This window comes from Eleutherodactylus coqui, chromosome 3, assembly GCF_035609145.1.
Source record: "Eleutherodactylus coqui strain aEleCoq1 chromosome 3, aEleCoq1.hap1, whole genome shotgun sequence".
NCBI classification, from domain to species: domain Eukaryota; kingdom Metazoa; phylum Chordata; class Amphibia; order Anura; family Eleutherodactylidae; genus Eleutherodactylus; species Eleutherodactylus coqui.
In genome coordinates this window covers 200,978,758-201,006,240 of record NC_089839.1, presented here as the reverse complement: position 1 = coordinate 201,006,240, position 27,483 = coordinate 200,978,758, and the positions used below count along the sequence as shown (strand labels likewise).

Sequence of the window (27,483 nt, the reverse complement as noted above, 5' to 3'; positions counted from 1 at the left end):
CTTACATACTACAAGTAATGGGGTGATACAGAAGGTAAAAGGGCTGGAGATGTGCACAGTATGGCGAAGTGGAGTGTGAGGGATGCTATACACATAGACAATGGTCAGATATTTGGCCGTGTGACGACAGAATCAGTATGACTGCAGAAGAGGTTTATGATGGCTGGCAGGGATTGCAGTCAGGTCAGGGAGCATGTTATCAGGCGGAGAACAGAGGGGTTTGTTTAGCGAATGCGGTATGCCTCCCTGAAGAGATCTGTTTTTAGAGCACGCCTGAAGTTCTGTGAGTCCTGGATTGCTCGGCTAGCCACTGGTAGTGCGTTCCAGAGGACCGGTGCTGCTCTGGAGAAGTCTTGGAGGTGGGAATGAGAAGTTCGAATTAAAGGGGCACTCAGTCTGGTTTCATTAGCAGAGAGGAGAGCCCGGGCTGGGTGATGGATTGAGATGAGAGAGGCGATATAGGGGGGCGCTGCACTGTGGAGGGCTTTGTGGATGAAGGTAGCGAGTTTAAATTGAATTCTGAAATCTGTCCCGTGTGAATCCAGCCCTAAGGGCTTATTCACACAAGCGTTTTTTCCATGCGAGTATGGTCCACTTTTTAATTGGAGTGTTTTTTTTACTTAGATGGATAGTCTGAGTAAAAAAAAAAAACAGCGCATGGCCTACCGTATCTTGGTCCGATTTAAGAATCGCCTAGTCAAGTTAATTGATGCGTTAAAAAAAAATATATTGCACTCGAACTATGCAAGTGCGATCCATTTTAACGCATGTAACTATGGGCATCATTTTAAAAAATGTGCAGAATCAGGAAGTGAAGAGGCTCTATAAATGCCGGCCACATTGCGTATTTTTAATGTGCACAACAAATGGTTGACACTTGGATTAAAAAGAGAAAAAGTGTATGAAAATCACCTATAAAATTTAAAATATGGCCTAAAAGGCCAGGAATGAAGGTCTCAAAAACCCACTTTTTGAGATGCATTTGCATAAACTCTGCCCTATTTGATGTCTGTTTTGCAGGCATTTATGCGAAAACCTAAATTTATTGTTTAACACAGATTTGGAGCTCTGTATTAGGAAACAGAACTCTAATATGACACCTAAACAGCTGTATTATGAGCTTTATAATAAGCCCCTGTGCACGTGGGCGATAGCAGATTACAACAGCTCCTCTGCCGTATTTACAGAATAGAGATGTGGGCACCAGTGCTGTGCCCGGCTCTTGATGCCAGGGCAGCAATAGAGGGGAATTCAGTCTCAGCATCTCTCCCTACAAAACATAAATTATAAAGGTGCCCGCTGTGAGTAGCAGTCATCATGTATCCGCGCCTTCGGTCACAGCTTCCTGTCCACTTACTGCTTTCCAGCATTCAGGTTTAATGCACAAAATCCTGTAATCTGCTAAAAACCTAACGTCATTAATCTCATCGTAACCATGACAACGTCATATTCTACATTCATTCACTATACAGCCCATTGTCTACGCCAAACAATCTCGTGGCTGTCAGTTTTTCCTTTCCGCATTCTCATTTACAGCTGTCTCCTTCGGGAAAAGCTGAGTAACACTCAATATGGCCTCCATTGTAACTCCTCTATGGACTGCCACCCAGCTTTTCTCAATGAAACATTTTCTAGTAATTAGCCCCCATTAGTGAACTCAGATTGGCCATCAGGGCCCATATTATAGTTTGCCACTAATATCTGGCTAAGTAATATCACCAGGACTGCGTGTTGTAGCTAAACATAGAAAGCCCCCCAACATGTTTCGCCAACATACGGTAGTGGCGTCATCAGGGGTCTGGGGTTACTGGAGCCATTAGTCTGCAGCAGTGACCTCTTTGATATATAGCTACTAGCTATGAAGTAGAGCTCTATAGAGCACAGTATACAGCAGATTGCAGCAGCATTGGATGATACATATGATAGGTGGCTCAGCGCTCCCGCAGCTTTTTGCCTCTTAGTATTGTAATTTAGTTCAATAAAAGTTAGATTTTAATGAGGATATTCAACCGGGGTGTTTCTTTTTATATATTATTAAATCATCTGATTATCCAAAAAATGCTAAATATTTGCCATTAGTTACATAGCGCCAACCGATGCACAGATGATACCCATCATTCCCTGTCCCCACGGGAGGCCACGGTCTGATTTCCCTGCCTCACAGATGCAGTAAGGTCAAGGAAGTCATTAGCTTAAGTATATCTCTTCAGTGGGGGAGGAAGCCGAAGTCCCTGCAGAGCACATAGGTTATAACCGAGGAGAGGTCTTCGATTTGTCAGCCCATAGAACACAATAGAGGCAAAGCCATTTACCCTTAGTTCACTTGGGTTCATTGAAAGTGACCATAAAGGGCGTAACAACCCCCCCCCCCCCCCACCACCACCACCACCACCACCACCTACATGTGCCATTTATAATACTGGTGACAAAGGATCCTTTGGGCTCCTTAGGCACTTTGTGTGATTGCTACATGTTATTTTGCACATTTTGCATGCCAGTCGACAAGCAGCCAGGAACAAATGTCCTTGATATTCCTTCTGTAAGGATTCAGCATTTACTTATCTATTCTCAGCCTGCGCTCAGAACCAGCCTGTGACGTCACAATGCAGAGCGGTGAGTCATCCACTAGGTCCATAAATCATTGTGCTGTAGCCCACAGACACCTACACACATCAGCGGGGTGGCAGAGGTACTGCAGAGCGAGAAGAGATGCAGCTGAGGCCATGTGCAGCCTTATCGCCATCGCCAGGACTTGGATTGCCTCAAGGACAAGGCTCATTATCTTACCTCCTTGAGGCACAGCCTTGTCCTTGAAACTTGTATGCGTATAGTAATGACTTCAAGGGTGGCGTCACACACCCAGGATTTAGGATGGAGCCTCAAGAGATAATATTCAGGAGCATGGCGGCCACGGCTGGCCTTACACATTAGATAGCAGCTGACAGCTATTTCGTCTGACACCCCATACATATGCATGCCTGTACATGTCTGGTAAATAGTGAGGGGTGCCCCAAGCCTTTCTGTTGTGTGAGGTGAAGTGTGAAATAGCACCCCCACCATCTGCGAAAAAAACCCACATTCATTTTATAGGCATTGAAAGCACCAGTACTGAAAATACCAAACATATATTTGAACCACTGAGACTTGTCTGAAGTGACATAGGAATAGTGCCCCAGTAGTGGCCCAAATAGTAGGTGCCCATCTTAGTGGCCTCAATACTAATAGTGAACCCCTTAATGGCCCCAGTATTAATTTTACCCCATTAGTGGTCACAGTAGTAATAGTGACCCCAGTAAGTGGTCCCACTAGTAATTGCAACCCCCATAGTGGCCCCAGTAATAATAATGCCCCCTTTAGTCGTCTTGGTATTAATAGTGGCCCCACTAGTAATAATGCCCCCGTTAGTGGTTCCAGTAGTAATAGTGACCTCCATACTGGTCCCAATAGTAATAATGACCCTGTTAGTGGCCCTAGTAGTAATAGTGACTAGCGTGAATGGCCCTAGTAGTAACAGGCACCCTTATAGAGGCTTCAGTAGTTATAGTGACCCCTTAGTGGACCTCTGGTTGGGCAGCAACCAGACACCATTAAGAATGTAAGACGCCTGTCCACAGGTGGTGCGATATACAGCCCTGGCAGCCACCGCCGGGGAGCACTGTGTCATCGCGATTTTCCGCAATGAACCTACCTTAATGATAGGTTTAATGTGGAGAACCGCGGCATGTTGCAATTTTTAGATGCAAACAAAAAATCACGAGCGATTTTCCGCTGGTGTACATCGGTCTGCACTTTCCATAGTTATCCTATGGAAAGTGTTTACTGCGTTACCCGCATGTTGATTATCGCCGCGGGTAACGCAGTGAAATTTTGCCTGTGGACAGGAGGCCTAAGTCCTTCTATCTGTAATTCCGGTCTGATAGCCGCTAACTGCTGTAATCATACTGTGACCCGTGACTTTGATCACCTGCCGGGTCGGTGATTTACTGGCCGGTTGGTGACCCTAGCATTGCCCCTTTGAGGTGCTGTAGACTGCCGCCTGAGGTAACAGGCTCAGGTTGCCTCATAGTAGGGGCGCCCCTGGAAGTATTGTGAGGAGAAAGCCACTGCCAGGCACGTCCGGTAGCAGCTATCGACATGACAGTAAAAGGGTAAGGCAGTTGAAATCCAACAACTGTATCTTTTCCTCCCCTGACATCTGCTGTCGGAGTCAGAGGCTGTCATACATATTTGATGATTGGTGAAAACTGGTGAAATTGATAGTTCTGGCCAATATACATCTAATGTGTATGGCCACCCTTACAATAACCCATTCCTGCAATATACATCTAATGTGTATGGCCACGTTTACACTAACCCATTCCTGCAATATACATCTAATGTGTATGGGCACCCTTACACTAACCCATTCCTGCAATATACATCTAATGTGTATGGCCACCCTTACACTAACCCATTCCTGCCCCTGGAATATATATACATCATGGGTGGGACAGGGTTTCTGCAAAAAGACATATAATTACATGTTATGGTTGGCATGAGCTCAGAGGCTGATCGGGATTTGACTGACAGCTGGCCCCCTGCTGCAACAGAGGGGATTGGTGAGAACACTGATTCCCGCTGTTACCCCCATGCAATGTTTATCATAGCCTGTAGGAAGTTAACAGAGGGAGGGCACTCCCTCTGTGATGTTATCGGCCCTCCGCCATGAAATCGCAGAGGATCAATGGGTGCAACCAGACGTCCAGGTCTGCCATGGGCAGAAATAGTGATTATACACTGCAGTATCAAGTACTACAGTATATTATGTGAGCAATCTTGAGATCGCAGGTTGAAGTCCTCTACAGGGGTATAAAAAATTTAAAAGAGTACAAGTAAAAACACAAAAACAGTTTAAAAACCAAAAAAACTTTTTCCCTTTTATGTTTAAAAAAAAAAGTCACATTTTTAATATAGTAGAATCCATAATGACCCATACAATAAACTAAACATACTTTTTATTCCACACGGTGAATGCTATTAAAGAAAACAAAGAAAAAATAAATTAAGCCAAAATGTTTTTTGCTTATTTCGCCTGCCAAAAAACAGATCAAGAAAATCTGTTGCAATTGTACATAAAAAAGTTATGATGTCATGTATACTGCATAGAGAACATCTTTAAAAAGAAAAAAAACATTAACAGAGGTAATGTCATTTTTCACTCCGCCTCCCCACCCCAAAACATGTATAAAAGTTATACAATACAATGCATCATATGTACCCCAAAATGGTACCAATAAAAACTATAACTCGCTATGCAAAAAAACAAGCCTTCCTATGGCCAGGTCAACGGAAAAATAAAAAAAAGTTGTGGCTTTTGAATAGTGGAGATGAAAAATGGAAAACAGGCAGTACCACTAAGGGGCGATGACTGAAACCACTGAACCACAAATATATGTATGCACGTAAGCATAGAACGATCTGTATGCTTTACTTTATGTAAGTCTTTGCTCTAGGTTCGAAATAGCTCTATATAAGTACTATATGGCGGTATTACATCATGGCCCACATGTGCACTGTTATTTGGATACTATGTGTGTGTTCACTGTATGCCACTATTATGTAAGCACTACGTAGCACTATTATATGGCCATTGTATAGTGATTATGGTCACTAGAGACTGTATGGTAGTTTTATTTATTGGTCATTTATGGACTCTAAACTGATCCAGAATTCATGCAGGAGGTGATCACACACACACACACTGCTTTAAAACAAAGCTCTAAATCCTCTGCATAGATTTAGAGATAAAGGGGTTTTCTGAAATATTTATTTTTTATAGTTTTGGTCCCAAAACTGTATAAAAGTAATATACTCACTGCAGCACTGGACCACAGAAGTTGACCTGGTCAACAGGCCTGGTGACGTCCCGTAAACCAGTCATGTGGGCTTCTAACATGAAAGCCCCAGGCAGATTTATGACACGTCACTGATGAAGTCTCTACGGCCTTCCACTGACAGCAGTGGTTACGGTAGTAAGCAACCAACGTGACCGCTGCCGACAATGTAAACAGATCACCGGAGCAAGTTCCAGCAGTAGCGGGAGGGGGGGGGGGGGGGTTGGGGGGGGGACAAGCGTGCAGCAGAAGGTATGTTTTCTATTTTTTAAACACACTTTGACCCCCACTGCACCACTGCTAAAAGTATCAGAATACCCCTTGAAATAATGTCTACCTGCAGCCACCACTAGATGGAGCTGAGGAGCTTATCACATGCACTATATAATATACATTACCTCAAGTAATGACAGTATACTGTAAGCTCCTGAGCTCCTCCAGTGGTGGTTCTAGGCAGGTAGAATTTTACGATCTGTCTACACAGAACATTTTTACCTCTGAATCAGAAAAACTAAACTCCACCCACAATACAGATATATTAAGAACCTAATCAGCACAGATTTGGGGACCTATTTACTGTAAATTATGAAATAGGAGCCTTACATGGTCACTGCCTTTTTTAAACTTGTACTTGAGTGATAACCAATGTGATAACTAGAAAAAGTGCAGATCACTTTATTTACCTAAAATAGCATTTTTGTGCTGAAAAAAATCCCTCTAGAGTTCTAGCTACCAGGGGTCTCCCTTTTCTCTAGTAGCAGAGATAACAGGAAGTAGAGGAGGGAGATGCCATAGTCCATAAAAGTCTATGGAGAGGTGGGGGGAGGAGGAAGTTTCTAAAAAGGGAGACAGAAGCAGGGAAAGTAACAAAGGTGCTGCTGCAGGTAATGGTAAGTGATTACTGCTTCGCAGCAACTGGAATCACACCTGCACTGCTTAGTATTGTTGTATAATGTTCTCCACAATGCTGTTACTTATCAGCAGATGCTACAGAGAGATAGAGAAGCTATCTTGTGTGTGTGCAGTGTATGAAGACATCATAGCAGCTAGTCTACACCCACCTGCTCAACGATAGAGAAGATATCCTGCTCCTTTACGTGTACAGTGTATGGAGACATCATAGCAGCCGTCTACACCCACCAGCTTGTGACAGAGAAGATATCCTGCTCTCTTATGTGTACAGTGTATGGACACATCACAGCAACAGTCTACACCCACCAGTTCAAGGAAGACTGAGAATTAGAGATTGAGCCTGCATAGGAGAAACTGGTGGCAAGTGCAGGATACAAGTCATATAATGACCAGATATAGCATTATTCCTCATGTATACATTTGGTTGCTTATTCTGAAAAGTCATCTGAAATGACAGGTACACTTTAAGGGACCCCACAAGGTCCCTCTGCCATATACAAGACCAGTACTGTAAATGGCACATGGCAAGTGGCGCCTCTGCTGCAGACTTTGCACTGTGGCCCAGGAGCTTCAAGTTTCACCTTGGGAGCATCTTTTGCAGTCACAGAGCAACTTGTTTATATGGAGATTCGCTAACACAAGGCACTATGTGCATTCTTCCATTATTGGCAAAACAGAAGTGTGTTATGTTCACAGCGAGGAAGAAAACATCTTTGTTCAGGAGACAAACAGGAATGAAGGCGCTGACGTCTGCTGGCACCTCCTATCCTCTGCAACGTGTGGGCACAATGAAGACATTTACAAGTGCTCACATGTAGACTTTATGGAACAGATGCATATTGTGTCAGTATCTGCCGCTCCGACCTGACAGCCCGTCACCTGGTTCTCTGATAACATATGGAGAAGTGAAAAGTGAAACTTCACCTTTAATTCGCCTCACCTGTGATAACCCCGTACAACTGGCAACTGCATAAATAGTGATTCCATAATGTATACATAAAATAGGGAACGATCAGGCTGCTCTAAAGGCAGAATACTGCTGCATCATGCTATACAAGAGCTCAGCAGAACTGTTAGCGATATGTTTGTCCACAAGCATGCTGATGGTTTTCTAGGAAGACCGTCAGAATTGTGAATACAGCTCTGACATAAACTGAGGGGGAGTTAAACCAGATGATTGTACAAGGACTGGTATAAAGACGACACTTTCCAGAATACAAATCAACAGACGTTCTATGAAGTCACTAAACAAGCAAGGAATGCTGGGATATTTCAGGTCTAAAGTCTGCAGAATAGTGAGTGCAGCTCTGGAGAATAATACAGGATGTAAGACCCCATTTACACTGAAATATGATCGCTCAAACGACAGTTTGACTGATCACCTTTGCATAGTCTACTAAAGAGCTATGCAGGTGGAGCTGGACACCGGAGCTATCGCTCAGCAATTAATACAGCTGCATTGTTCTCCATGCTTACAGCTCGCGTCCTGCTGTGAACTACCAGCTGGACATGAGCTGAAAGAATCTTAACAGCGCTGCCGAGTGTGATAACAGCCTGCACCGCTGATAAGAGTTCATTGCTCAGTTCTAGAAAACTAGAATTGAGCAAGGAACGAATCGGGCACGAAAACTGCACGATGTCCATGCATTTAGACGCAACGGTTATCGCTCAAAAGATGGCTTTGAGCGCATTTTGAGCAAGAATCGTTGAGTCTAAATGAGCCTTAAGTAATGTATGTACACAGTGACTGCACCAGCAGAATAGTGAGTGCAGCTCTGGAGTATAATACAGGATGTAACTCAGGATCGGGATAAGTTATGTAACTCAGGATCGGGATAAGTTATGTATGTATGAAGTGACTCCACCAGCCGAACAGTAGGTGCTGCTCTGAAGTATAATACAGGATGTAACTCAGGATCAGTACAGGATAAGTAATGTATGTAAATAGTGACTCCACCAGCAGAATAGTGAGTGCAGCTCTGGAGTATAATACATGGATGTAACTCTGGATCAGTACAGGATAAGTAATGTATGCACACAGTGACTCTACCAGCAGAATAGTGAGTGCAGCTCTGGAGTATAATACAGGATGTAACTCAGGATTAATACAGGATAAGTGATATATTTATGCAGATAAATTATATATATTGTAACTGTAAAATGGTGCTCTATAGACGTACATAGTCTTTAGGCTGCCTGCCCACGGGCGTTGTGGAGAACCGGCAGACGAATCTCCGCAGTCAGCCTATCTGACAAATAGGCCAACCGCGGAGAATTGCGGCAATTCGCAGCATGCCGTGAATTGTCGGCCGCGAGTGGAGAATCGCAATGATACTTCACTCGTGGACAGGGGGCCGGCACTTTCCATAGCAATGCTATGGAAGGCTTCTGACAGCGTGATTCGCCGGCGATTTCCCGCTGGCGTAATCACGCCCGTGGACAGGAGCCCTTAGTCTCTGTCATCAGTCAAGCTCAAATTCTAATTTCCAACTAAAAGATGAATAACCTTATGAAGAACATACAAGCTCGTAGAGTCATTACAGTGTCGGAGTTAAACCGCTGGCCCCAGTACTGTAAGACAGCAGTGCAAACCTCATGTCGCCCTTGTCTTGTACAATTAAATGTATTCAGCCGTAAACTACACTTGTCAACTCTAGATGACACTTAGTTCCCACGCGTTTTTTGTGTTGCAAGACAGGATCTACAAAAAGCAAGAATGAATTGCTTTTACCGACAGTCAATCTCAGCACATGACAAGCGTTGGACCCAACTGTCTTAGTGCCAATGCATACAAACATAGCACATAGAGTTCTATGGATTCCTTATACAGTACTCATAGACTGCCATACTGTATCTCTGTGTGCCACCCAAATCATGACATATTCCATTATTCGCATAGTAGCATTACTGTAGGGGAAAATATAGTTTGTCTTGGTGGTACTTGACTGGGGTACTGTAGAGTCGTGTCTCACTAATACCCCAGGCTAGTATATTCCCTGGCGAACCTCCCACAACAATTCCAGTAAAAATCCCCTTTTTCTTTAAACAATAAAAAGCACTGACAATTAAATATTTTTAGATAAATTGGACCACAGCAGCTATTTTATTTGTAAAACATTGTATATGAATAATGTATTTTGTATATAATTACACGAATATGAGGGGAGGAACTTGGAGCCCCAAATTCTGGCGCCTAAGCTACTGGATCAGACGGTATTACTATTTTACCCCAGCCAACCCCACAGGCTAAGAAGCACCGATAGCCTCTGTAGATGAATCATTTTGTAAAAAGCTACCAGCTCTGAGGGACTCCACCATCAGAGCCACAAAGCACCAGACCCAACCATGATTACTCACAGAAAGGGTGTACAGCCATACTCAACATAACTCCAACCAATTTAGAACCAAATCCAAGGACCCCTGCCACAGCAAGCATGACTTGACACCTCAAGCCTGTGAGACACCCCACAGTAATAAAGCTCACTCAATCCCCTCTTGAATCCAAATTACAGCCGGCCCACGGCCTATAAAACAGGAAAATACATTCTGCGAATGTTGGACTTATAGCAATGGGATTGCCATCTGCCGATTCGTTTAACCACACCAGGCCTCCCCAACACGCCATTTCTGTTGCCAACCCTATGCAGAAGGAATAGGCAGCAAAATGAGAACTATTAAAACCCAGAACTTACACCTTCCCCAAAATAGCAGTAAATTGGATTTTGGACAAAAAAGAACCATACTCATGCAGCAATAAGGGACCTTCCATGGTCTGGCCATGTGTCCAATAAATGGGCAGAAAACATATGGGGCACATTAACGCCCTTGGTGCCTCTCCAACAAGAATCCTACATCCCATGTCTAACTGATCGGTTTTGGAGAGCCAAACCCAAACGTCAAGATGATCTCCTAAAAGCACTACATCCATCCTCTTCCATAAACCCTTCACCCGATCTGGTGCTGGGAGACATCAATGGCCCCACTGTCAGAGCCCCAAAAAAGGGTAAAGAAAAATTGAAACTAAATAAAACTGCCTCCTAAGGGCGAGCACCCACTGGCGTTTTTTTACCTGCGTTTTGCGTTTTGCGTTTTTCCTGCACAGGCATAGAGATAACATGTGTTCCTGTCCACTGGCGTTTTTTTTGCGTTGCGTTTGCGTTTTTAACATAGGAACTGTCAGTTGCATATGTGTCCTTATTTTTCTCCATGGAAATTAATGGAAAAGCCGCGAAAACGCCGCGAAAACGCCGCGTTTTTTCCCCGCGGAAAACACAAACGCCAGTGGGTGCTCGCCCTAATGGTTATGACAATTGCAATCTAACTCCACCCGAAACGTTCTAGTAACTAGAAAGGAATGGGCCTGCATTTATCCACAGTTTTTTTCCCATCGAAAACTCATCAGGGCCTGGCTTGCTAAAAAATCTTCGTCACATCCCAGACCCCCTTATTTTAAAACTGAAAGCCAGGGCAGCTACCAAACGGTTCACCTTCCTTATTGACCAGCCGTCAGTAGAAGCTTCGCCCAATACGTATAATAATGCCCCAACCCTATTCTCATCAGTGTGTATGTCACTCAAGCAGTCAACCCAGTCTTCCCATCTGTGCCAAGCTGTTTTATAAGTTGTCTACGTACCCTATGCCAACGATGCTTGAATCAGATGACTAGCTGCGCATCAACCAGACTCCAAGCTGTGGGGAGCAGATCCTCCCTTCTTTTTCTGCTTCCGGCATTTCTTCTTTTCCTTCTTTTTTTGACTCAGTCTTCTTCCTTTTGTCTAAGTTAAACCTCTCCAAAGGGAGGAGCAAAAAATATCTCCACATATTCGTCATGCTAAATCTTTTCTTTTTCGAAGCATACGTACACCTCACCCTTAGCTTTCTTATCCAGACAGATCCCATCCTTTTCTGTCTGAAAGCTACTGTCAACCCGGATGCCTGTTGTAAATCTGCCACTAGCTGATTCCCAGAAATGGGTACACTGTACACTACCACTGAAGGGACTAGAGGGGTCATCCACACCAAAACTGGAGAAGGGTCTCCAGAAGCTGCTAACCTAGTTCCCCTCTCATATCTGACCAGCTCACTGCACCACTGACCACACTGCTGGGGACTGTCCACCGCCTCCCTCTCTGCGCTCCAATCCATGACATGTGAGCTCCTTAACCAGGACCTCGCCCGGGTAACTTACTGCTGGGCTGAGACAACCAGTTCGAAACATGGCCGCTGAAATCAGCAGTCTTCTAGGATTCCTCCAAAGCCGTCTCTCCCTGCTGGGAGGAGCATAGTGGATAGTGGAAGACCCTGTCTGGTGGGTTCCTAGTAGGCTTCCTCAGATGCTGCTGGGCCCAGGATACCACCTCAGGGCTTAGACATATGGGCAGCCTAGTTTTCCGTGGATGCCGATCACTAACAGGAGCGGGAGCGACTGCCACGCCGGCACCGCAAAGGACTCTCACCACTTGCTCCTTCAGCTAATCTGGACCATGGATACTGGCAGCAACACAGAGCTGCTTCAGGACTGCCTCTACTTCTGAGATGACTGCTAAGTTGCAGGAAGAGCTAATGTCTGTGTGGCTGACTGCCACAACATTTCCTGCATAAAATGGTGCTCCCGCGCACCAAGGCAGCGGTTTTATGCCTTAGGTCAGTCTCACATGCACAGGTTGGAATCTGGAATCTGGCTTCGACCGTGGCTGTCATCCACGTGGAAATGTTTAAATCTGTATTGCGAATAGACCTGGCGGCTCGCCTTCGGACAGTATGGATTTCTTTTTTGAATCTTTTTTTTTTCCGCGCCATTGCTAGGCGATGACGTGGCTACCCATGAGCTATCTGCAATGTCAATTGCGGATAGGCCGCAGGTCGGACGGCTTCCATTGACTTCAATGGTAGTAATCCGTGCAGAATCTGCACTAGAATAGAGTATGCTGTGATTTTATTTCCGTGAGTGGAAATCGCAAACACTGTCTGCTTATGTGAGTGGACATGCGAATGCTCTATCTTTGTAATGGATATCTGTGTATCGTCCGTGTGTGTTATGATTGTGGATTTCGCAATCCAAATCGGTCGTGTGAGACTGGCCTTAAGCTCTCAGTCCTCCCTACGATACCCCTGTCATGTTGGCCTTCATCCACAGCCATGGCCTCAGTTATGGCCCTTACTATATGTAGTATCTAAAGCTATATAATTGGGATCTGTATGGATTCTGTGTGCCACCATAATCGCTGCAGGACTTTGGTGCAGCCTTTGCACCTCCCTAATGCCAGCCCTGGCCCCCCTCCATTAGGGCTCATTCCCATGGCTGTATGTGTAAAACGCTGCTTGTATCACACAGCGTTTTACTGCTGTGTGAGCCGCAGGTGAGCCAGCTTACGCTGCATATGGCAGCAATTCTGCACTGCGCATGACAGTGTATTTCACGCACGCTGTAATGCGCAGGTTTTTTTTTATTTTTAATTCCCTGCTCTATCTCGGTATTCAACACTGAACATACGCAATGTATTATGTATGTACGCATTGAATGCACAACCCATAGAGAATAGGGCTGTACGCATGTAATACACAGTGAAATGGAGCCTGCATTCTTTTTTGTGCGTGTATTACTCCATTCACCGCTTATTAAGTACGCGTATATTGCGCACGTAAAACACAGTGGGAATGAGGCATCAGTGAGAAATGTGAGCAGCAGTCATCATAGTGAAAGCAAAAAATGTTGCCTATTATATAAACAATAGTTGGCATAGCATGGCATGGGCACTTACTGAGTACAATGGGCTTCTTGTTATGTTTTGTCGTTCACAAGTATAAATATTATGGTGCTCTTTGCATTAAACACCTGATTATGGAGGTGAAGCCCCTAAATACCAAGACCCCCTTCAACCAGCCTCTGCAGAATAGGTTGTCTAAGGTAGGTCAAAAGAAAGGCAGCAATATCTATCATTGAATTAGTAGTTGAGGTGCACAGTGCCTCGTGCCTCGGTGATGTCACTAGTCCTCATAGGGAATCCAAACAATGGAGAGACTATGAGGCTTCTGCGGAGACACTGATGACCGGCTGCCGGTTCTGTTCGGTGTCGGGGACAGATGTTCATACGGCAGTACAACCGGTAGTGAGCTCCGTGCTGGAAACATTCATACACTAAATATCCATTTGCAGCTTTGTAGCTAATGAATAATCATTCATATAAGTTCAATGGGTAGAAAATTAAGTGCACCCGCTCTCCAGCCTTGGAAATGTGATTTTATCTTGTTACCAAGGCGACGAACTGCCGGAGACGCAGATTTGTTACAATTATTTCACTCAGTTTCCTCTCAATGAATAACATGAAATGCACAATTAATGTACAGAGCGCTCCACAAAAGAAGAAAATCCCTGCCTCGTCTTTTAGACTCACTCCCATCTACACTCAGTCCCCCATCTACACTCAGTCCCCCATCTACACTAAGTACTCCATCTACACTCAGTCCCACATCTACACTAAGTACTCCATCTACACTCAGTCCACCATCTACACTCAGTCCACCATCTACACTCATTACTCCATCTACACTCATTACTCCATCTACACTCAGTTCTCCATCTACACTCAGTCCCCCATCTACACTCAGTCCCCTATCTACACTCAGTACTCCATCTACACTCAGTACTCCATCTACACTCAGTACTCCATCTACACTCACTTCACTATCCACACTCAGTCCCCCATCTACACTCAGTCCTCCCATCTACACTCAGTCCTCCCATCTACACTCTGTCCTCCCATCTACACTCTGTCCTCCCATCCACACTCTGTCCTCCCATCCACACTCAGTCCCCCATCTACACTCACTCCACATATACACTCAGTATTCCATCTACACTCAATTCCCATCCATACTCAGTCCCCCATCTACACTGTCGCCCATCTACACTCACTCCACATATACACTCAGTCCCCCATCTACACTCAGTCCACATATACACTCAGTCCCCCATCTACACTCAGTCCCCCATCCACACTCAGTCCCCCATCCACACTCAGTCCCCCATCTACAGTTAGTACTCTATCTACACTCCCCCATCTGCACTCAGTCCCCCATCTGCACTCAGTCCCCCATCTACACTCAGTCCCCCATCTACACTCAGTCCCCCATCTACACTCAGTCCCCCATCCACACTCAGTCCCCCATCCACACTCAGTCCCCCATCTACACTCACTCCCCCATCTACAGTTAGTACTCTATCTACACTCCCCCATCTGCACTCAGTCCCCCATCTGCACTCAGTCCCGCATCTACACTCAGTCCCGCATCTACACTCACTCCACATATACACTCAGTCCCCCATCTACACTCAGTCCCCCATCCACACTCAGTCCCCCATCCACACTCAGTCCCCCATCTACACTCAGTCCCCCATCTACAGTTAGTACTCTATCTACACTCCCCCATCTGCACTCAGTCCCCCATCTGCACTCAGTCCCGCATCTACACTCAGTACTCCATCTACACTCACTCCACATATACACGCAGTACTCCATCTACACTCAATCCCCCATCCACACTCAGTACTCCATTCACACTCAGTACTCCATCTACACTCAGTCCCCCATCTACATTTAGTACTCTATCTACACTCCCCCATCTGCACTCAGTCCCCCATCTACACTCAGTACTCCATCTACACTCAGTCCCTCATCTACACTCAGTATTCCATCTACACTCAGTCACCCATCGACATTCAGTACTCCATCTACACTCAGTCCCCCATCTACACTCAGTCCTCCCATCTACACTCAGTCCTCCCATCTATACTCAGTCCCCCATCTACACTCACTCCACATATACACTCAGTATTCCATCTACACTCAATTCCCATCCATACTCAGTCCCCCATCTACACTGTCACCCATCTACACTCACTCCACATATACACTCAGTCCCCCATCTACACTCAGTCCACCATCTACACTCAGTCCCCCATCTACACTCACTCCACATATACACTCAGTCCCCCATCTGCACTCAGTCCCCCATTTACACTCAGTACTCTATCTACACTCAGTCTCTCATCTACACTCAGTATTCCATCTACACTCAGTCACCCATCGACATTCAGTACTCCATCTACACTCAGTCCGCCATCAACACCCAGTCCCCCATCTACACTCAGTCCCCTATCAACACTCACTCCATCATCTATACTCAGTCCTCCATCTACACTCAGTCCTCCATCTACACCCAGTCTTCCATCTACACCCAGTCCCCCATGTACACTTAGTACTCTATCTACACTCCACCATCTGTACTCAGTCCCCCATCAACACTCACTCCATCCTCTACATTCAGTACTCTATTTACATTCAGCCCACCATCCACACTCAGTTCTCCATCTACACTCAGTTCTCCATCTACACTCAGTCCCCCATCTACACTCAGTCCCACATCTACACTCAGTACTCCATCTAAATTCAGTTGTATGTTTGCACACCTACCTACACTCAGCCCCCTATGTACACTAAGTTGCCCATCTACACTCACTCTGCCATCCACACTCACTCCACCATCCACACTCACTCCACCATCTTCACTCACTCCACCATCTTCACTCAGTCCGCCTTCTACCCTTACTCCACCATCTACACTCAGTCCAACATCTACACTTAGTCCATCTACACTCACTTTACCATCTACACTCAGTACTGCATATACACTCACTCCCCCATAGACACTCAGTCACCCGTCGACACTCAGTCCCCCATCGACACTCACTCCCCCATCAACACTCAGTCCCACCATCCACACTCAGTTCTCCATCTACACTCAGTCCCCCATCTACACTCAGTCCCCCATCTAAATTCAGTTGTATGTTTGCACACCTACCTACACTCAGCCCCCTATGTACACTAAGTTGCCCATCTACACTCACTCCGCCATCCACACTCACTCCACCATCCACACTCACTCCACCATCTTCACTCACTCCACCATCTACACTCACTCCGCCATCCACACTCACTCCACCATCCACACTCACTCCACCATCTACACTCAGTCCGCCTTCTACCCTTACTCCACCATCTACACTCAATCCAACATCTACACTTAGTCCATCTACACTCACTTTACCATCTACACTCAATACTGCATATACACTCACTCCCCCATAGACAATCAGTCACCCGTCGACACTCAGTCCCCCGTCGACACTCACTCCCCCGTCGACACTCACTCCCCTATCTACACTCAGTCCACTATCTACACTCAGTCCACTATCTACACTCAGTCCCCCATCTACACTCAGTCCCCCATCTACACTCAGTCCACTATCTATACTCAGTACTTCATCTACACTCAGTCCCCCATCTAAATTCAGACGCATGTCTGCACAACTATCAACATTCAGTCTCCCATCTACACTCACTCCCCCATCTACACTAAGTACTCCATCTACACCCACTCTACCATCTTCACTCAGTCCACCATCTTCACTCAGTCCACCATCTACGCTCAGTCCACCATCTACACTTAGTCCTGCATCTACACTCACTGCACTGTCTACACTCAGACCCCCATCTACATTCAGTCTTATGTCTACACACCCATCCACACTCAGTCCCCTATCCACACTCAGTCTCCATCCACACTCAGTCCCCTATCCACACTCAGTGCCCCATCTACACTCAGTCCACCCTCTACCGTCACTCCACAATCTATATTCAGTACTCCATCTACACTCAGTCCCCCATCTAAATTCAGACGCATGTCTGCACACCTTTCAACATTCAGTCTCACATCTACACTCAGTACTCCATCTACACTCAGTACTCCATCTACACCCACTCCACCATCTACACTCAGTCCTGCATCTACACTCACAGCACTGTCTACTCTCAGACCCCCATCTACATTCAGTCTTATGTCTGCACACCCATCTACACTCAGTCTCCCATCTACACTCAGTCCCCCATCTACACTCAGTCCCCCATCTACACTCACTCCACCATCTACATTTGTGAGACTGGAACACCAAACCATTATATATACTAGAAACTTTGACATTAAACCACTATATATACTACAAACTGAGACCCCAAACCGCTATTTATACTAGAGATTGGAACACTAAACCACCGAGCCACAATATATACTGGAGACCACCAAACCACTATATGCTGTATATTAGAAACTGTGACATTCTAAATGCTCTAGAGACTGTAACACTAATCCAGTATATACCCGTAGCTGTATATCATATTAGTGGACATTGGACTAACACTGGATCCAACCACTACACACCACAGTCTGCATATGACACTACTGTAGCATGTACATGGCTCCTATTGTGCTCAGGTACCTAAAGAGTTCTCCTCGTTTGCGGTAAAATGCAGCATTAACTTCTGAGCATCCATCGGATACGACAGCTGTCAGTCATTCACACTGGAAGAACTAAAGTCTTGGTTGCTTTTTTATGTCTGCAGGCTTTTGTGCTGCCCAGCTCCATAGGGCAGAGACTCACGGGCAACTATAGTTATGTAACGTATCAGTGGAAGTCAGAACTCATTCCCTGCTGATAGATTGCAAGATTGGAGAGCTGCAGACACGACCGGCTGCAATTTAAGGAACACCAAAGAGAGACTCCCTATGTCATGCCCCTGCCCCAGTTATGACATAATATGGGTTTAGTTGAATAGTTTCCTGTATCTTTCATAACTCTTCTCCAATCTTTGGTGCCAGCTGTTGTGAAACTACAACTCCCAGCATGCCCTGATAGCCCATGCGCTTATATAAAACTACCACCTGGATTGATGTCCCTTGTGCCCTGAGCCGGACTCCATGGCAAGGACAGGGTACCCTACTGTATGTTTATATACATCTGCTCCGTCAACAGTGCCCTTCTCTTTACCCTGGAGGTGGCACCTATTTGGGCTCTGCCAGTCTTCTCATTTCCTTTCATGGGAATCAATGAATAATACTAACGTTGGCTGAGTTACAAATGCTTCAGAGAAGCGTTCAGACTTTCAGCGGCGCCTTGTGCCCGCTGCTAACATGCTTAACCCCTTAGTGACCAGCTTATTTTCTGCCATAAGGACCAAGCAATTTTCATAGCCGCATTGCAAGAGCCATGACTCGATGACATCGCTGTATGAGGGCTTGTTTTTTGTGGGACGAGTTGTATATTTTAATGGCAGCACTCTGGAGTGCATATAATGTGTTGTAGAACTTTTATTACATTTTATTCAACATTACTTAAAAATAACATGATAACTTTCTTATCTGGATCAGCACAATTAGTGGGATACCAAGTCTATGGAGATTTTTTAATTTTTTACTACTTTAAGCACAATAAAACACATTTTTTAAGAAAAACTATTGAATCTGCATCGCTGCATATCAAGACCCATAACATTTTTATTTTTCCAGCAAAGGGGCTAGGTTCGGAGGTTCGGTCTTGTTTCTTGCGGGAGGAGCTGTAGTTTTTATTGGTAGCATTTTGAGCTACATGTGACTTTTAGATTTCTTTTAATTTAAGTTTTTTGCGGGAAAACATAAGAAAAATAGCAATTTTGGCATTATTTAAATTTTTTTATGATGCTCAACATGTGCGATAAATGACAAAATATTTTTAGTGCATGGGTTGTTACAAACGGTCATAGCTATTATGTGTTGACTTTTTAAATTTGGGGGTATTTTATCAATTTAAAACTTTTTTTGTGGGGAAAAATATGTAGGGTTTTAACTGGATTTTTTTTTTATTAATCTTTTTTGACCTTTTATTCACACTATTTTTTAGTCCCTGAAGGGAACTTGAGGATGTGATCATTGGATTGCTAGGATAGTACACTGCATTACTTATGTAGTGCATTCTACTAAGTCTATGACAGCAGCCTATTAGAGTCTGCTGGAGGCAGGGCCTAATAGGCTGAGTAACATGGCAGACATAGAGGCCTTTGTTAGGCTTTTGACTACCATGGGAATCTGCTGGTACCTTGCAATCACACTGCGGGGCACTGATGGGTGACAGGAGGAGCCCTCTTCCCCTGTTATCTGTTTACATGCTGCAGTTGCTATTGATTGTGGCATGTAAGGAGTTAAACTCCCAGGATCTGAGGTTTGTCCACTTGTAGTGGTTAGAGCAGGAGCCTGGCTGTCATTAGTCAGCCAATCCATCGCCTTAAAAAGATGCACGTGCAGGTTTAAAGCCCATTAGTCAGTAAATAAAGCTGTATTGGCGGTCACTAAGGGGTTAGTGCCTGATTCCACCTTCAGTTAGAGAAATCAGTCCTGGCCTGAAGAGCTGACACTCTAAGCGGGGAAGGGCTCCTGTCCACGGGCAAATTTTCACTGTGTTTCCCGCGGCTATGATCTGGCCGTGGGGAACACAGTGAACGCTTTCCATAGCGTTGCTATGTAAAGCGCAGCCCCCCTGTCCACAAGCAGAGAATCATAGCGATTCTCCGCTTGTGTCCGGCAAATCGCAGCATGCTGCGAATTGCAGCGATTCTCCACGGTGAGCTTGTGTCAGATAGGCTCACCGCGGAGATCCGTCAGCTGGCTCCTGCTTCCCTGCGGCGGCTCCCGTGGACAAGCAGCCGAAGTCACAGCAGCATGGATATTGGGAGTACATAGCCACCATTATAGGTATTCAAAGAAATAACTAGAGGGAGCGTGGCAGTGGGGCATGTGCCCAAGTGCTGCATGCCAGTGTAATGTAAGCAGCTCAGCCACTTGGATTCTGCGGCCTACGGAGTGTGTGCTCTGCAGCACCCAACAGAGGCCTAGCAGACATAAGAGAGGACTTGAGAGTACTGTGTGCGCTCCGCAGCACCCAACAGAGGCCTAGCAAATATAAGAGAGGACTTGAGAGCAGCGTGTGCTCCGCAGCACCCAGCAGAGGCCAAGCAGACATAAGAGAGGACATGAGAGCAGCGTGTGCTCCGCAGCACCGAACAAAGGCCTAGCAGTTGTAAGAGAGGACATAAGCAGTGTGTGTTCCACAGCACCCAGCAGAGGCCTACAGACATAAGAGAGGACTTGAGGGCAGTGTGTGCTCCACAGCACCCAACTGAGGCCTAGCAGACATGAGGACGGAGAACAGTGCGTACTCCGCAGCACCCAGCAGAGGCGTAGCAGACATGAGAGCAGCGTGTGCTCCGCAGCCCCTGGGAGAGGCCTAGCAGTTGTAAGAGAGGACATAAGCAGTTTATGCCCCGCAGTACTCAGCAGAGGCCTAGCAGATATGAAAAAGTCCTGAGATCACGTTGCAGTGGCCATTTGAGAACTGTGACCAGCGTGTTGTCCCCATAGTCGGGTAGCAACGCAGTAATAAGAGGGGCCAAAAGGGCCTGGATTATGGGGCCGAGGCTGGTGAACCAAGAGGGCCGAAGAAGACACAGACCACATGGAGGCTTCCTTCCTGCAGGGACTACGTCCTGCCATAGATAATGGGGAAATGGATCCAAAACATAGAAAGCTGCCTGATCTGTGAGGCCGGTCTACAGTGTCGCACACTTCACTGACTTTATGGACTGATGTGTTCCGTGGTTAGGCATTGAATGTACACTGGTAATGTGGGGGTTAACATGGTGTACTGGTTATGCAGAAGTTAATCCTGTGTATGTACCAGAATGGCATGGCACTTCTTGGAGGCGCTATGCGCGATAATAAAGCTGTAATAATATGCAAGTGATGTTCCTCTGTTCTGATGCATCTTCCGCATCTACAGTGCGTGGCGTCCGTGAGTAGGTGGAGCTCCGAATTTACGTGTAAATGAGAAATGCTATGCATAATGTGTAGACGGCGCCTACGGTGTCTTGAGGCTGCGATGTTAGAGCGTACCATGGACCACCGGAAATAAAGTATGCAGCTCTAGGAATGAGATAGATAGCAATATTGTGTGCGAAGTGCCTTGCCGGACCGCGTTGAGACAGGTTATTAGTGTGAGGACCCGGTTAAAGTTATTATGTAATGTCCAAGTACAGCGCCCTAATGTGGAGCCGAAATATTCATCAAGTTCCGGTTCAATAAAATGATATTTTTATAAAAATCTGGCATCCGTCTCCGTCTGTTACTGCTGCGCCATCCTGAACCTTTTGTCGCACCACCACCCGCGACCCCAGTATGGCAAGGAAGGGTCTCCAGTAAGCTACTCCACCATGGATAAAGGACTTTGGCAGCAAATTGAACTTGGCCGGGGTGAATGAAAACCTACCGTAATACTGAACTGAGTTTGTCGAATGTAGTGGAGCTGAGTTTGTCGGATGTAGTGGAGCTGTGTTTGTCGGATGTAGTGGAGCTGTGTTTGTCGGATGTAGTGGAGCTGTGTTTGTCGGATGTAGTAAAGCTGAGTTTGTCATATGCACAACTCATCTGGTTATCGTCAATTGCTACCCATAGTCTGCAGGAACTATCATCATCCATGGTACAACTCTAAATAGTTTATTGACTACTTCAGCTCTGCTTCATCTGTACATGTAGATACACCCACATATACAGCAAAGATACAGATGTAGCAGAGCTAAAATTGCTAATAATCTCACGTATATGAGGTAAGATAATGTAGAAGGTATACCCGCAGTTAGAGGAATAGCTATAGGGGATGCAGAGGTAGAAGTCACATCCGGGCCCTGGAGCCTGATGGACCTGATGGCCGCTCTACCACATAAGACGGGCACGTTATAATAGGGGACCTGTTATGGAATATTCCACTGGGGTCCAGGAGCTTCAGGTTATGCTTCTGCCTGCAGTCCTATGTAAAATTGGACATAAAATTGTGATGTTAATATAACTTGAGCCATATGACTGACTCAGCTCTGCTACATTGTACATGTGTATGCATATTAAATCCATGCACTATATCCTACCATTGATATTGTTTTTCCTGCACACGCTCCATGCAGTTATGTATCGATACAACACGTTTTCTATATGTTATACACAGCGATTCAAAGATGGTGCAGAGAAGAGAGCGGCGGGGGATGGGAGCTCTATTGTGCAGCACGTACGCAGACGGCAAGAGCGCAGGAAAGTGTCTCGCTTCAGTGCTGGGAAGATTGTACTGCTGTCAGAAAGCCTTCAGGACTACAATTCCCTCCATATAAATGATGATGATGGACGGCGAAGCATGTGCGCGCAGACGTGCTGGTGGCGCACCGTGTCCTCAGTGAGGCGTGGTGCACACAGTGCGTGTCTGCTGAGACGTAAGCAGTGTTATCACATATCTGCAGTGAGCGGCACTGATGGAATACAGCTCCACTGCGTGATGGGAAATCGTAATAAACCAGACCGGTAGTTGGGAGAGATAGGTAGGTAGGTAGATATGAAATAGATATTAGATAGTTATGAAATAGATAGATATGAAATAGATATTAGATAGATAGATATGAGATAGATGATAGATAGATATGAGATAAATAGATGATAGATAGATAGATATGAGATAGATAGATAGATAGATAGATAGATAGATAGATAGATAGATAGATAGATAGATAGATAGATAGATAGATAGATATGGGATAGATAGATAGATAGATAGATAGATAGATAGATAGATAGATAGATAGATAGATAGATAGATAGATAGATAGATAGATAAGGTTTCTGCAGCTGAAAACAAAAGTTAAATTGCAGCAAAGCGCCGTGATTTAAATCGCAGCGTTTGGCCGATGGTATGTGTGAGAGTGGCCTTTGTGTCCCTCTTTGACCATTCAAAAAGTTGGGAGCTATGAGATAAATAGTTGCTCAGTTCAATAGATATGAGATAGATAGATAGATCAATTTCTATCCAATCAGACCAATGTCTGCCTTAAAATTAATCTGACGTACTTAAAAATTGGCCAGTAACCACGTGTAATCCTGCAATTGTAGAGTATAAACAGCATCTGAAAGTCAACTTCATTATAGGGAAGAGGACAGATCTATTTTAGGAAGATCATAAAAGATGAGGAAGATGAGTAGTGAGTCTATCTATATCTGTGGGTGTTAGCGGACGGCTCAGAGCAATTTCATGATCTGTAAGAGCGGTCTGATTGGTCAGAAAACTGTGTGTGTAAGCCTGGAGAGATGATACATATAAGATAGCTGTGAGATAGATAGATAGATAGATAGATAGATAGATAGATAGATAGATAGATAGATAGATAGATAGATAGATAGATAGATAGATAGATAGATAGATAGATAGATAGATAGATAGATATGAGGCAGACAGATAGAGATATGAGATATATAGATATGAGATAGATATTAGACAGATAGATAAATATGACATAGATATGAGATAGATAGATAGATATTAGACAGACAGATATGAGATAGATAGACAGATAGATAGATAGAACAATATACAGTATACAATATATCACATCCTTCCATCCTTCTCCCCTGCGGGTCACTAGTATTTATTCTTATGATGGATAATATCCACTCTCAGCCATGCTATTAGAGAATATAATACAGACACGGCAGTAAGGGAATTCTTACACGCTACACGGGTGTATCCGAGGACGCGCATGATGATGAATGGCTGGATGCAGTGAATGGCCCCCCTGCTGTTTCTCCGCTGTCAGTCATCCCTGTTACTACATACATTGCACCTATATGATATGCGCCCTGTTCTGCGGTGACATCACCGTTGCACGTACCTGTGTTCTTGTCTTTCGTCGCAGTTGTTATACTTCTCATTGTCGGTGGAGGTTTTCGGTCTCGATATTTATATTTTTTCTCTTTTTTTTTTCTCGCAGCAAATAAAAAATATATTTAGTTAGTCTTTTTTTTTATAAAAGAAAGTGATAACGATTTAAAAAAAAAAAGACAGTGAGAACCGCGGGGAGCGGGGGAGGGGGTTCAGAAACAATCCACAAAACACTTGAAGGTGAGTCGGAAGAACCGCATTGATGAAGTTTCGGAACGTGGGAATGAAGCGTCAGCGAGCGGCCAACTGCCTGGGAGCGCCGATTCAGGGATGGAAAAGAAGGCTTTGTGTGTGAGCGATCTCCATCACACTCGCCGTCTCACGAGCAACTGAGCCTTCTGTCTCCAAATAAAGAATTGAAATAGAGGAGGAAAAGAAAACCTCCTCCCGCCTCCTGTGATTGGTCGCTGCCCCTGCTGGTGTAGCAGCAGCAACACATGCACCTGCTTAGCAATGCAATGCTGCTGGCGCTGCACAGGCACCTCCATCCATCCCTACCCTTTACATGCTGGAAGCACACAGCGGTGCATGCTGGGAGTTATAGTATTGCAACAGCTGGAGAGCTGCAGCTTGGGAAACGTAGTACACATTATGCACTGGACAGATGTAGCAGAGCCAAACTTGTCATTACAGCCATAGGAATGCATCCCAAGTGTCCCAGATTCTGCAGGACAGTCCCTGATTTGAGACGCTGCCCCACAGTTCCAGGTGGCGGGAGGTATGCTTCACTCCCCAGGTCTTGCCTGAGGCCACTAACGGGGTCGCTATTAGGCCTTATTCACACTATCGTATATACGCGGCTAATTTAGCTGCATTAAAAAAATCGCGACCATCTGAAGCATTGGATTCATAATAATGTGTTCATTCAGATGAGCGATATTTAGCTGCGTAAAAACATTGCACTGGGAATAATAGGACAACCGCGACCGATTTTATATGGTGCGTTAAAAGATCGGTCTTGCCCTATCTGTTGCCGAGATATGCTGGAGGCTTCCATAGGCTTCTATGGGAGCTGAAAAAAGGGGAGGGAGTTTACCTGCGTCCGGCGCTGCGAAATGATTACAGCTGCCTCTACTTAAGTATTAGAAATGATTCCGAGGGTTTCTGCCGACCAATGGATTTCCATTCTGCAACGTATTTTTTGCGCCAATAAGCTGCAGCTGCCCGTATGAATGGATGAGAAAACACTAATTTAGATCGGATCTTCATCGTGGCATTTTCATTCAGATGATTTTTGGCAGCGATCCAGCGAGTGTAAAAACACATACGGTTGTGTGAATAAAACCTTACTACAGAGGCAGCTAATGGGCGTCACTATTACTACTGAGGCAGCTAACAAGGGCACTATTACTACTGAGGCGACTAATGTGTGTCACTATTACTACTGAGGTGACAAACGGGCGTCACCACTACTACTGAGGCGACAAACGGGCGTCACCACTACTACTGAGGCGACTAACGGGCGTCACTATTACTACTGAGACGACTAACAGGCGTCACTATTACTACTGAGGCCACTAACAGGTGTCACTATTACTACTGAGGCCACGAACGGGCGCCACTATTACTACTGAGGCCACTAACGGGCGCCACTATTATTACTGAGGCCACTAACGGGCGTCACTATTACTACTGAGGCCACTAACGGGCGTCACTATTACTACTGAGGCCACTAACGGGCGTCACTATTACTACTGAGGCCACGAACAGGCACCACTATTACTACTGAGGCCACTAACGGGCGTCACTATTACTACTGAGGCCACTAACAGGTGTCACTATTACTACTGAGGCCACGAACGGGCGCCACTATTACTACTGAGGCCACTAACGGGCGTCACTATTACTACTGAGGCCACGAACGGGCGCCACTATTACTACTGAGGCCACTAACGGGCGTCACTATTACTACTGAGGCCACGAACAGGCGCCACTATTACTACTGAGGCCACTAACGGGCGTCACTATTACTACTGAGGCCACTAACGGGTGTCACTATTACTACTGAGGCCACGAACGGGCGCCACTATTACTACTGAGGCCACTAACGGGCGTCACTATTACTACTAAGGCCACTAACAGGTGTCACTATTACTACTGAGGCCACGAACGGGCGCCACTATTACTACTGAGGCCACTAACGGGCGTCACTATTACTACTGAGGCCACTAACGGGCGTCACTACTACTACTGAGGCCACTAACGGGCGTCACTATTACTACTGAGGCCACTGACAGGTGTCACTATTTCTACTGAGGCAACCAATGGGGTTGGTGGTACCAGGAGCGTGGGATGCCAGAACTGGGAGTACCAGGAGAAGTGGCAGTCGCCTGGCATCTCATGCTCCTGGTACCACCAGTACTTTTGGTCATACCCCCAGCCCCAAGAGTGATGTCCTACCCAGCTTGACTGATGAAGGGGCTAACCCCGAAACACGTATCTGCTGTACATGCTGGTAACATACAGCAGTGCTAATTATGCACCAGACAGGTGTAGTAGAGCCAATCGTGTCATTTTAGCAATGCAGGGCTTCCTCTTTCCCAATGTTCTTTTTCCTGGGACTCTCCAGCTGTTGCAAAACTACAACTCCCACCATGCCCTGAGAGTTGCAGGCTGTCAGGGCATGCTTGAAGTTGTAGTTTTGCATTAACAAGAGCACAACAGGTTGGGGAACTTTTACATGCTGAATACATAGTGCACATTATGTACTAGGTAGATGTAGCAGAGCTGAATTTGTTATTTTTACAATGTGCTGCGAGTCTGCACAAACACTTCTATCTATCTTCTACTCTTTATACACTGGGAACATAGAAATACATATTATAAATGGTGCTTGGGGCATGCTGGAAGTTGTAGTTTAGCAAAAGCTGGAGAGACACAGGTTGGGAAACACTGCAATTTTTGCATGCTGGAAACACAACGTACATTATGCACTGGGCGGATGTAGCAGAGCTGGTCTTGTCATTTTAGCAATACGTAGCATGCATCCTGGGAGTCTCCAGCTGTTAAAAGACTACAGCTACC

At 45.4% G+C, this 27,483-nt stretch overlaps 1 protein-coding gene across 1 annotated transcript in view; it reads right to left on the bottom strand.

Annotated features, from left to right (window-relative positions):
• The window catches only part of LOC136621337 (sodium- and chloride-dependent creatine transporter 1-like), a 91,955-nt gene extending 67,171 nt beyond the window's left edge, over positions 1-24,784 (bottom strand). Inside the window, exon 1 of the mRNA XM_066596782.1 lies at positions 24,410-24,784. Coding sequence (XP_066452879.1) covers positions 24,410-24,449 — 40 coding nt within the window. The 5' untranslated portion in view covers positions 24,450-24,784. The remainder of the gene's footprint in view (positions 1-24,409) is intronic.
• Positions 24,785-27,483: the final 2,699 nt, after the last annotated feature.